Below are 12,111 nucleotides of genomic sequence, written 5' to 3' on the forward strand. Positions count from 1 at the left end.
ACACACAGAGTGTGAGTGGAGGAGAGGCAGAGAGAGAGAGAGAGATACAGAATTTAAAGCAGGCTCCAGGCTCTGAGCCATCAGCACAGAGCCCGATGCGGGGCTTTGAACTCACACACTGCGAGATCATGACCTGAGCCGAAGTCGGACGATCAACTGACTGAGCCACCCAGGCGCCCCTGCATAACCCTCTTTAAAAAAAAAAAAAACAGGGGCGCCTGGGTGGCGCAGTCGGTTAAGCGTCCGACTTCAGCCAGGTCACGATCTCGCGGTCCGTGAGTTCGAGCCCCGCGTCGGGCTCTGGGCTGATGGCTCAGAGCCTGGAGCCTGTTTCTGATTCTGTGTCTCCCTCTCTCTCTGCCCCTCCCCCATTCATGCTCTGTCTCTCTCTGTCCCAAAAAATAAATAAACGTTGAAAAATAAATAAATAAAAATAAATAAAAATAAAAATAAAAAAAATAAACAAGTCCCAGGGACAAAGCAACCAGAAGTAATCCTAAAGACACAGAATCCCACTCACCCCCTGAAGTGACCTCCTACACGTCACTCCACAGGCCTGGTTTTTAAAAATCCCTAAAGCCTCTCCAATTCTGAGAGGGCAGGTGAAAAGTCCATTGGCAACTATTTCCCCCCACTGATACCTGACAAATACATTAGAGTTAGTTTCCTCCTGAAACTCACAGTCTTAAAGAAAGAGATCTAAGAATGGACAAATAAAACCTGAGGTCTGAGTGCTACAGCCTGTCAGGTGGGTTTCTCTGGAAGCAGTCTCTCCCGGGGATTCAGGCGGTTCTATCAAGGGATGCCCTGAGGGCCAAGGGGCCATGGAAGGAGGGCAGACGGGGAAGGAGCTGAGCAGGACTATGGTCTTGGGCAGGGTCTACTAGCCTTGGCCTGGTTCACATGGGGCACAAGGTACAGCAGGGAATTAGCTGCACTTGCGATGGGGAGGCTGGCTGTTTTTACCCCAAATGAGCCCATCACTGGCTGAGAGCTGCCCCGGGGTGGGTATAACCTCCCAGGCAGGGCGACTGCTGTGAGAAAGGGCCATTCTCCAGACCAGAGGCGGGGCAGCTGGGAGCTCTTAGCAGCCAGCACTTATGGCAGCTGCACAGTAAAAGGGACCCGGGGGTGGCCCCAACAGCAGCCAGCCAGCCTCATCACGTTTGGGTCAAGATCACCCAGCATGGAGTCAGAGGAGCAGGATCACGGAGTCCAGAAGTCCTTGACACAGCATCTCCCTTCGCAGGGCAATCGCAAGGATCCACGACTTCCGGGCAGGACATGCGACGCCCAAGCTTGTCACCTTTGGCTCTGGGGGAGGAGCCAGTAGCCGCAGGGGACAAAGCAAAAGGATGGTCCCTCCTCAGCTGCAGTTGTCTGTGGTTCTTCCTCTGTGGAGAGCAGCAAGGCCAATTTCTGATTTGCCAGGGGCCACATCAGATGGCTCAGAACAAACTGGGGAAAGATGCTACCAAGGGTGTGTGTACCAAGGCAACAAGAAAAGTATGTGCGGGGGGCGGGGGGGGGACATTTACCTGTGGCAAGAGACCACAGACCCAGTCGCAGGACACACTGCAAAAGTCCTAGCACAGAAATAGCAGGTGGCTCCCTGTCTGCTCTCGGCTTGAGAAGCAAAGGATCTAGCTGCCACCTTCTCTTCGCTGCTCCTTTTCGTGGCTTAAATGTCCACGGAGAAGGAAAGTAACAGCCATATCACTTGGACCCTGTGGGAAAGATGCTTCCACATAAAACCTCCGACGGCTGGCTGTATTTGAAAGCCAAGGAAAATGCTACCAAATAAAATTTTATTAGGTACACCTGTGACGTAGACCCAGCCTCCCCAGGTCGCTCAGGAGGGAGGTGGGCTATGTGCAAGCCCTTTCCCAGCAGCGTCTGTGGTTGCCATGGTCACCCACAAGCCTGCCTTCAGCAGGATCCGTAAGCTCCTTTCTGGATTCCCCAACCTCTCAGCATCCAGATGGAAAATCCCCATGTGTGCTCAGCTGGGGGAGGGCTGTCCCTGAAATCTAGTGTTTGTTGGGATAGATTTCTGCTGCTCTTGGGCGGGGGGGGGGGGGGGGGGGGGGAGGGGGGTAGGTGGTGCTGAACACGAAGTGACCTCCCCTCCATGTTTTCAATCTGCCTAACAAGGGAACACGGTCAGTTCCTCAGGCGGTGACCCTGAGTTCACCTTCTCAAAGAATCAGTGACCCACTGTCCGCAACCTCACGCTGAGGCCGGCAGGCCGTTTAGGAAACTACAAATCAGGTCCTCCCTGAGATAGGAAGGAAGTTCCTCAAGTCATTTCCATTTGGTTAGCGTTTGCAACACAGTGGGCGTGAAAGCGAGGCTGCCACTGCCATTTAACTTTCTTTTTTGAGTCAGGTAAGTGACTCAAATTCCTACCGGCTTCCTGTTCTACACCCGAAACCCTATGGTTCCAAGTACGTCCATGAAAGCCACCAACCACGAAGGACCTGTGAGCTGGGCTTGTTTCTGCCCTGCCTGAGTCACTTTAATGGGGAGGGCATCTCAGAGCCACAGGGTGATCCTCTGTGCTCATCCCCAGACTGGGCTGGAGTCAGGGCTCCAAAGAAACACTTAGTCCAGTTCCACTCAGGTCCCTCCCAGGATGATGGAGGGGCCAGAGGTCTTATCCTCTGCCACTCGGATGTGCCATGGACACACCCTTACCTGTCTTTCCTGTTGTCCTCAGGAAAATGGGAACAAAGCTCCTATCCTTGTGCCTGGCTCTTGGGTTTGCTCTAAAACCAAATGCTCTTCAACATATGGGCAATACTTGCTTCTGTTTGCAAGAGAAGAGACAAAGGAATAGAATACAGACAAACGCAATAGGAAAGAAAGTTACCATAGTAATGGAGAAATGTTGGGCATTTGGCAAAACATGGAAAGAAAGCATTCTCGGGAAGTTGAAGGGAAGGAGCCTGGGGGGTCAAAGGTGGTATAACACATCCTGCTAGAAATTCCAGAATAAACTCATTAACTGAGATTCTTTGAGAAAGTGGGTGTAGCAGACATAAGCCACGCACCTACCGCCCCCCTCAGACTGTTCCAAATGCCCTTGCTGCCTTCCAGCTGCCAGTGTTTGCATCTTTGTATCCAAGGGTCTTTTTCTAGAGCCGGACAAGGCTGCTGCCTGCCACAGGTTGGGAGTGCCGGGGAATTAACTGTCCCTACCCTCCCAACCCGAGAGCAGCCCTCAACCAATGACTGTGAGTCAAACACCCCAGTCCCTTCACTCCTCTGCTGCAATGACTGTGGGGTGAGCGTTCTCCACCTTTCCTCCGCATGTCCTTGCAGGATGAAGCTACTATCCACAGTGGTAGCCGGGTATGACGAACTGACTGATGGCCTCTATTCATATCCTTTGTCATGTGACATTGCAGCCCCTCCCATCAGGAAGTCAAGTTTATGTCCCCATCCCTCAAATCCCGTTGGCCCTTTGGCTTCGCTTTGGCCTACAGAACGTGGCCACAAAACTAGACCTCACGAGTCTTTGTGCGTCGCTGTTCTAGATTTCAGACCCCGCCACGCAGTAAGAATAAGCCTGGGCTAGCCTGCTAGAGGATGAGAAACCTTGTGGAGGCCAATGGCGGAACCCCAGTCAACAATAAGCCAACTGCAAGCAGAGGCAACTAGCCAATCTAACCTTGGCTGCAGATCCATGAGGGAGCCCAGGAGACCCCCAGGCCCAAACGGCTGAGCCCAGCCTAAAGAGCCGACCCACAGAATCAGGAGATAAATAAATGGCAGTTGTTCCAAGGCATGAAGTTTTGGCACTGTTTGTTACACAGCAGTAAGTAACTGGTACATTGGTGTTGCACTGTGATACGGTGAATCTTCCCTATTTGTTTCCACCAAGCCCGGCATATCCACAGCGAGTGCTCTATTATTATTTGTCACATGAATGAATATACTAGCACTGTGTCACCTCCTGTCAGGTGAGTAGAAGCTATCTACCCTGGATCGATACTGCACCTTTCAGTCTCCCTTCCAGTGTGCGAATGTCTCTTTGCTTGCCTGACTCTGCTGATTACCTTCCCAGGGGCCTAAATCCTACCCTCTGCTTAGGTAACTCCCACCGAAGGACCACCCACATGTCCATTCAGCCTTGCTGTGTTCCTGAAATGTGGGAGACACGCCTGCTGCCCTCCATTAGGGAACCCGCATCAGAGCAAAAGCAAACTCATTCTGAGAGAGGGCAGTAAAGATGAGCAGTCCTTTGACTCATTCAGAAACTCCTCTTCATTGGAGCATTTCATTTTTCTTTCAAGAATACACCCTTGAAAAAAAAAAACCATCCCTGTTCCCAGAGACTCCAGAAACAGCCATTGCAAAAGCCAGCTGCTCCCAATTAACAAACTTCTTTTGCATCCCCCCACCTCCCCCAGATCTGGGACAGACGGCAAAGAGAAAAGAAACAGTAAATCACATGGTTGACATTCTGGCAAAGGGCACACGTTTTCCGTGTTTCTGACCGGCCTCCAAGCATCTTCTTTCATAAAATAACAACAACAACAACAACGATGATGATGTTATGATGATAATGACTGAGGAAACCGCTCACGTGACAGCCACGAGCTCATGGTCAAATCCGAGGCCTGCCAAGGAGAGGAAAATCCAACCTATGTGGATTAAGGATGGGTGACTCAATGCAGAGACCACCACTGACCCAGCAGGACAGGCAGTGGACCTCTCCAGGGAGAAGAGCTGTTGAACGGAGCTCCACATGTCCAACAGCACATGAGGAAGCATGAGCGGGGAACAGATGGAAGCCATCTTGAAAATGGCTTCTTTAACCCCTCCACCTCCTTTCTGAATGGAACTTCTCCCACAGAGGATGACTCTCTCCCCAAGGTCCCCAGCCATGGTACTTCTGGTCCAGAGCCAGTGGTATCAGACCCCAACAGCAAACAGTAGACATTCCCAGCCTCAATGACTTGAGCCAGTAACCTAGCTCTCCTGAGCATCTGTATCCTCCCCACTAAAAAAGAGTGTAATAGTATTTATTTGCTTCTCAGTGTCATGGAGAAGACTAAATGAAACAATAATTCTAACTCTCATTTACTCAGTGCTTATTATATGCCACGCACTTCTGGAAGTACTTAAATATGTTTTAAGTCATTAAACACTTAAAATCACTTGCTAAGGCATTGCTATTATTTCTCCCATTTCATAGATGAGGGCACAGGTGCAGAGACGTTAAGCAACTTGCTCAAGGCTGCACAGCTGGTAAGACACTACGGTGTGCTTAATGTATACCAAATACTCTCTAGAGGATCTGGTGCACGGCAGGTGTTCCAGAAACAGGGGTCTCTTCCCCTTTATCAAACAAGACTTTACTTCTACTACCTGCCCTGCCATGGATGATTCTGGCCACTTTGCTACTTTTGAGAAGAATAATTTTTTTCAAGTTCTAAACAGCTCTCTGCAGGCAGCCTGCAGCGATCCTCCTCTTGAAGCCTGATTTTTCATGGATGCAGTGGTCTCCCCGCCAAGGATTCTGGGAAATGCTCCTGACCCCCCCCCCCCACCCCCACTGTGGTAATAGCATTGCTAAGGCTACAAACATTGGACCATTAAATGTGGCCACTAGATGGTTCTTCTAACTTCGTAAATATTTTACTGTGTCTCTTCAGTTCCCTTAAGAGTTCTTTCACTATTCCAGTTGGCGAGCCAGAAGGCACTGAAATGTTCCACTGGTCTCCTATGGGATGCATCTAGATAGACAGATAGATCAACTGCCATAGTCTATATTTCTTTTTCTTTATCTTAATCACACGTGATATAGTCTTAGGTACTGTAAGTATTCAGACAGACAAAACAAAACAGTTGCATCATTTTACAAACGGAGTTTTCAGTTCTGTTTAATAGAAACAATCTAAACAGCTTCATCCCTATTCCAGGACATTTTGGAAACGGCATGTTTTGGAAATGGGCTCAAGACCATTAAAGACTGTGAACTCTAATTAAAGAGTTTGACTGCTTTAAGAGACAACAGGCCTGCCAGGATTCATGCTCTCCGGAGAGAAAAATAAAAACATCATGAGTCCCCGTCACAGATAGCATTTCCTGGCTTGATCCCCGGCCACTCTGGGGGACCCAATCATTCCCAGATGTCTTTCCCTCCATCCTCTCCAGACAAAGCCTCCTCAGTCTGGTGGGTACTTGGCTGCTTCCAGCCACAACACCTTGTCTGCACCCTCCGCCCAGTCATTGGAAGGATCTTTCTCGGTTACCACTTGGCTTCAACTTCTCAGTACAGTGGGTCACAGCGAACACGAGAGCCAGGCTCTAGAGACGCTATGAAATGCAAAAATCATGTCCAAGTTGCCCTTTTGAAATAGTTGGGGAGACACCATGGTCTGTGCCAGGGACTAAGAACTGAGATGGATGGCTGACTCAAAACCCAAGCTTTTGCTGAGTCAAGAGAGGACAAAATGACCCATCCCATGTCAGTCTCTCTCAGTCTTGCCTCATCTCTCACTGTGTTCTCCCGACCCCCTCCTTCACTCCAGACACCTGCAGATCTCATGGGAATCAGCCTTCCACACTGCCATGCCTCTGCTCACATTTTCCCTCTGCCCAGGATGCCCACATCTTCCTCCTCACTCCCTTCGTTCCTCCCCTTGGAAGCTGTTCTCTGGTCCTACAATGACCCATCTGCCTCTCTTCGAGCACTGACCAGGTGGTGCCACCATCACCCAGCTGTCCTCTCCAACCCACACTGTGCAAGTCAGGAGAGCAGGGCACACACACTGTTCATTTCTGCAGCTTGGAGCCCAGTTCTTGAATTGAACAATGAAGGGGTGTGCAACCCACCTGGGGCAGAAATGATAACCAGAGCAGCTGGTTTCTGATTCTGGCAACTAAGCCTTTGTCAACCCAATTCAGACCTTGGCTTCCACCAGCAGTTTATGGACTGTGCCTTCTCTCACTTTGTGCCTGGCTCTACATGGAGGTCCAGGGAAATGCAATGTAATTGGAACTACCATTTGGTTTTGTATCTTTCCCTATCCAATTACCAATTAATGTTTCTCTGATGACTCTTTTGGGGACAGCTATGGGCCCAAGATACAATGAAGGTTTAATGGGGGATCCAGACAAAAGGCTATTTTGAGAGACCAGGGGGCCTCCCGGGAAATAACTCATCCTAAGGAGAGGCTTAGACCTTTCATCCAAGGACACTGCTTCTGAGATTCAGAAAATCTCCCCACCCAGTCTAGGTCACACGTCTGAGTTGAGGATGACAGAATTATAAGAAAGAGACTCAGAATCTGAAGCAGGCTCCAGGCCCTGAGCTGTCAGCACAGACCCTGATGCGGGGCTCAAAGCCACAAGCCGCAAGATCACGACTCAAGCTGAAGTCGGACGCTTAACCGACCGAGCCACCCAGGAGAGCTGCCTTCTTCTTTATGTGGTGGTACAGCAGATTGTCTCATGGGTCCCAATTTACCCCTCCCTATACTTATGCCCTTTGCCGTGTGACTTTGCAGTTCCTCTCACTAAAGGGGCACAGAATATGTTCCTTTCCCCTGACTTTGGGGTTGACCACATGACTTGTTGTGACCAACAGAATAAGGCTAAAGTGAGAGTACACCAGGTCTGAGCCTAGGCCTTAGGGTTACTGCATGTTTCTGCTTGCCCTCTGAAGTGTCACCTTGCCACGAGAAGAATATGCCCAGGGTGGCCGACTGGCTCCAGCAGGACAATGAAAGACACACGGAGTGGATCTAAAGTGGATCACCCGAGCCTAGCAGAGATCAACCTGCCCTCTGTTCACCCCCACATGCACGGGCGAGTCAGTCAAGATCCAGCTGAATCTGACCCTCCACCGACCTGAAGATCCATGAGAATAAATGATTGCTGTTTTAAGCCCTTGAGTTTGGAGACACTTGGTTACGCAGCATTCTTCTGTGGCTGTAGCTAGCTGATACACAGGGGGGCTGGGTCCTGGCCATCATACCCGTCATTCTCAAATGATCAATTAATGGGCTCACAGAGCAGAACTCATTCTGATCAACACCCCTGAGGGGCCAGGGAGGGGCAGTGGAGGCAGTTTTAAGCACAAGGTGTCTTATTGACCCTGAGCTTTGGGTTTTTATCTTAATACATGAAAAGTATAATTGAACAGAGATAGACTTGCCCATATCCATTAATGGGCAGCGAGAACATCAGGACTTCTGTAACCTAATATTTAACCTTGGAGCAAGTGACATTTTCCCACCGCTCAGGGTTTTCTGATCCAAAACAAATTTCCAACATTTACAGTCTGCCTCAAGACAAAACAAATTCATAGATTTTTGTTTCATGATACTTTTTCCCTAAAACACTTTTTGGAAGACCTATTTAAAACTAAGAGTAATGGCCTGATAATTTATGAACTTGCTGTAGAACTGGTTCCTCTTTCCAGAAAATTCTTCTTAATGTTAAAAAATTCCAATATCCATTTCATTCATTTGAAGTAATCTTCTAAGCTTGGCAAAACACATGCCATTTTAATGCACTATTCTTATCCTAAGTAAAAGTAATGTGAATTAACATTTAAGTGGTTTAGGGGAGTATTGTTGGGGGAGGGGAGGGTGTTACATCATCTTCTGCCCAATAAATGCAAACAAAAGAATCTTACTGTTACTTTCCTTTGATGACTAATAGATTATTTATCAACATAAGTAAGCATTCCATTGCCGTCACTGATAGACGAGGCACTGTTGGACTGAGGTTCAAGAGGGGATGTTTCTTACATTTCACCCAAACGTAACTTTCATGGTTACAAATACGGGACAGAGGCACCTGGGTGGCTCAGTTAGTTAAGCGACTTCTGATTTTGGCTCAGGTCATGATCTCAGCCTGGTGAGATCAAGCCCCACGTTGGGCTGCACACTGGGTATGGAATCTGCTTGGGATTCTCTCTCTCCCTTTCTCTCTCTGTCCCTCCCTCACTCTTTCTTTCTCTGTCAAAAACAAAAACAAAACCCAGGGACGCCTGGGTGGCTTGGTCGGTTGAGCATCTGACATTGGCTCAGGTCATGATCTCATGGTTCGTGGATTTGGGCCCCACCTTGGGCTCTGTGCTGACAGCTCAGAGCCTGGAGCCTGCTTCAGATTCTCTGTCTCCTCTCTCTGCCCCTCTCCTGCTTGTGCTGTCTCTCTCTCTTTCTCTCTCGCTCTTTCTCTCTCAAAACTGAATAAACATTAAAGAAAATTAAAACAAAACCAAACCCAAAAAACAAAAAAACAAGGGATATAGTATGACATTTTAGAGAATAACTATCACAAGTGATGACTCTTTGTGAGAAATGGTAACAGACACCTGGAGAGACTTTCTGGCCCCCAGGCTAAAACAATCTTTCAGAAGAAACTGTCCCAAAAAGACACCATTCTCTGAAATGTGGCCAGATGACTCAGGACCAGCACCTTTGTTGTACAAGAAATCTAAAATAAAAGGTTGGCAAAGAGGAAACAGAAGGCCTCTGTGTGGTCTACCCTTGCCTGGGGACCCACATATGGTGGGAAGAAAGCCTGAAACAATACGGACTGTTTACTTGAGTCAGGAAAGCCTGCCCCTCTCCTTCACCCCCTTCCTCCATAGAACCTTTACCTGTTGTTAAAGCAAATGCCACTGTTAAGTGCCGGGTGGCGGGAGTGGGGGGCAGGGGGGGTTTATTTTTTTTTAAAGAATCTTTATGTAACAGTAAGTTGAATTACAGGAACTGTCCCAATTAAATACTGGCAGTTTCTTCTGGTTCAACCTAACACAACGAGTCAACAAAAAATAGCTCCTCCTTGGGGCGCCTGGGTGGCTCAGTCGGTTAAGCGTCCGACTTCGGCTCAGGTCGTGATCTCGCGGTTCATGAGTTCAAGCCCCGCTTCGGGCTTTGTGCTGACCGCTCAGAGCCTGGAGCCTGTTTCCGATTCTGTGTCTCCCTCTGTCTCTCTCTGCCCCTCCCCCGTTCATGCTCTGTCTCTCTCTGTCTCAAAAATAAATCAACGTTAAAAAAAATTTTTTTTTAATAAAAATAAAAAAATAAAAAAATAGCTCCTCCCTTCCCCCCACGTCACACAGATCCAGGAATGAGAAACATGGGCTACATTGGGAGGTATGTGGAATTGTAAAGAAAACAAAAAGCGAATCATCCCATCCGTATGACAGCTATTGTGAAAATGCTCGCAGAACATACACTCTTTTAAGCTGTAAGACGCCCTTGTCACCCACCAACTCTAGTGACCCTCTTTGGTGGGGAAATGGGCACATTCCGGCTTTGGGCCTGGAGGCAAGACGCTCTGGAAGCTCTCAGAGCGAGGTCGTGGGAGGAGCCCCAAGTTACCTGGAGAGCAACAGCTGACCCCGAAGCTGCAGGTCTGTGGCACAGTCCTCTGAACGGCAGTTCCTTTCAAAGACGGTCTGGGGGGAGATAGAACAGGAAGGACAGGATTTAACGGCAAAGGAGTACACACCAGCCAACCACGTCCTGCTAGATGGGCGGGAACTCTTCCCGGGGAACCGGCACCCACGCCCTCCCTGCCCACGAAGCCAGGCTCCGAGAAAGCCCAGTCGGCGGTGGCCTTGACTGGGGAGCGCGTTCCTTATCTGATTCACTTCTCAGTGTGCTGAGATGCTTCTTCGGGTGGTTGCCTCAACACGGGTACATGGCAGGTGTCCTTTCCACCTGTGAGAAGATCTTTAAATGCTCTCAGATGTGAGTTTGTAAGAGTCCGGTCGTGTAAAGAATTCTTCGACGACAGCGGGGTCATTGTCTTCTGTCCGCTGTCTTGGGGAGTGGGGAGGCAGAAAATCTCTACTTGACGTGGCTTCCGCCTGAGCGATGGGCTTTTATCATCTTAGTTTCAAAGAGAAAAGTCAAAGGCAATGATGCCATTAGGCTGAGGGCAGCACACCGGGGCGGAAGGGACCCTTTCCCGTGTCTCGGGGGTGGGGAGGCAGCCTCTAACCCACAGTGGGCCTCCACGGCCAAAGCCCCACCCAGTGCTGGGGCCTAACGCTCGGTGTGTCCAGAGGGCCTGCGCTGTGTTCGGGGCCGGGCCTACCCGTGGGGGTTGGCAGGGGAATCGGGAGCGGCACTTCAGGAGGAGTTACGGCTTTCCCCTACGGCCCACAAGCAGGCTTGCCGATGTCTCCCTCAGACTGCTCTCCAGCTCTGGTACGTGTCTCATCTACGGACAGCAGGTTCCCTGTGTTCCGGACTGACAGACGCTGCTCACTATTGTTAAGCGGCTTTGATCACTGTTGGATTTTGGAGAGAAGAGCCTGTTGTCATTTTTTAGTTGTAAATCGTTCACTGTTAAACCTCTCCTCTGTCACTGCTCGTGTCTGGGTTTTTCCCCACCACAGAAAACGGTTCCCGGTGATTTGCTCCCCTCCCACAGGGTACGTCCAGGCGGCTCTCGGAACGCCAGTGCGCACTCCGGTGAACTTGCTGGCCAGCGGAAAGTCTAGACCTACCAGACAGAGTAATTCTGCCCTATGGAAATTCATACTCCTGTGTCAAACTTCCAGAAGAATAAAGCGCCCCAGCCAACATTCCCTGCCTTGATTGTGGCGGGGGAGAAACTCACGGAAGGCTTGGGCAAAAAAGGAAATTCCCGTGTTCTTTTGGACACTACTGGGGGCAGGGAGAGAGCCAGACTTCCAGGAGACTTCAATAGAAGACTGTTGAACAGAAGCGCTTTGTTTCCCATCTCAAGCAAGGAGAGAACAGGACGAAGAGGATGTGGGCCACGTGGATGTCTCAGGCGAGAGAAGCGGGCTCTCCAAGGGCAGGAATGAGGGAAAAGCACCAAACAAACGTGGCTTTACCATCAAGCTAACGAAACCGAAGCCTCAGGGTCTCTCGCTGTCAAGCCCGGACAGAGGCCTTTTACCTAACGTTTTCTTTCATAACTTCACATTTTTCTTCAAGAGGACTTGCCTCCCAATTGAATAAGCTTCAGGCCAGCTCTGCCCCTGCTGACAGGCTCCTCCTCTGCACGAGTCCGTCCAGTGTCACGGGGTCCCCAGTTCCTCCACCTGGTTCACCCGCCGTGTGTCCTCCCATCCCGCCAGGAGCAAGTCAATACCACGTCTCT

General features: G+C 49.7%; 1 protein-coding gene across 4 annotated transcripts in view; it reads right to left on the bottom strand.

Annotated features, from left to right (window-relative positions):
* Positions 1–12,111, bottom strand: part of ITGA9 (integrin subunit alpha 9) — a 361,953-nt gene that overhangs the window by 162,264 nt on the left and 187,578 nt on the right. For all 4 annotated transcript variants that reach the window (XM_043595760.1, XM_043595758.1, XM_043595761.1 and 1 more), the window contains exon 17: positions 10,353–10,429. In XM_043595760.1, coding sequence (XP_043451695.1) covers positions 10,353–10,429 — 77 coding nt within the window. The remainder of the gene's footprint in view (positions 1–10,352; positions 10,430–12,111) is intronic.

This window comes from Prionailurus bengalensis, chromosome C2 (assembly GCF_016509475.1).
Source record: "Prionailurus bengalensis isolate Pbe53 chromosome C2, Fcat_Pben_1.1_paternal_pri, whole genome shotgun sequence".
NCBI classification, from domain to species: Eukaryota; Metazoa; Chordata; class Mammalia; order Carnivora; family Felidae; genus Prionailurus; species Prionailurus bengalensis.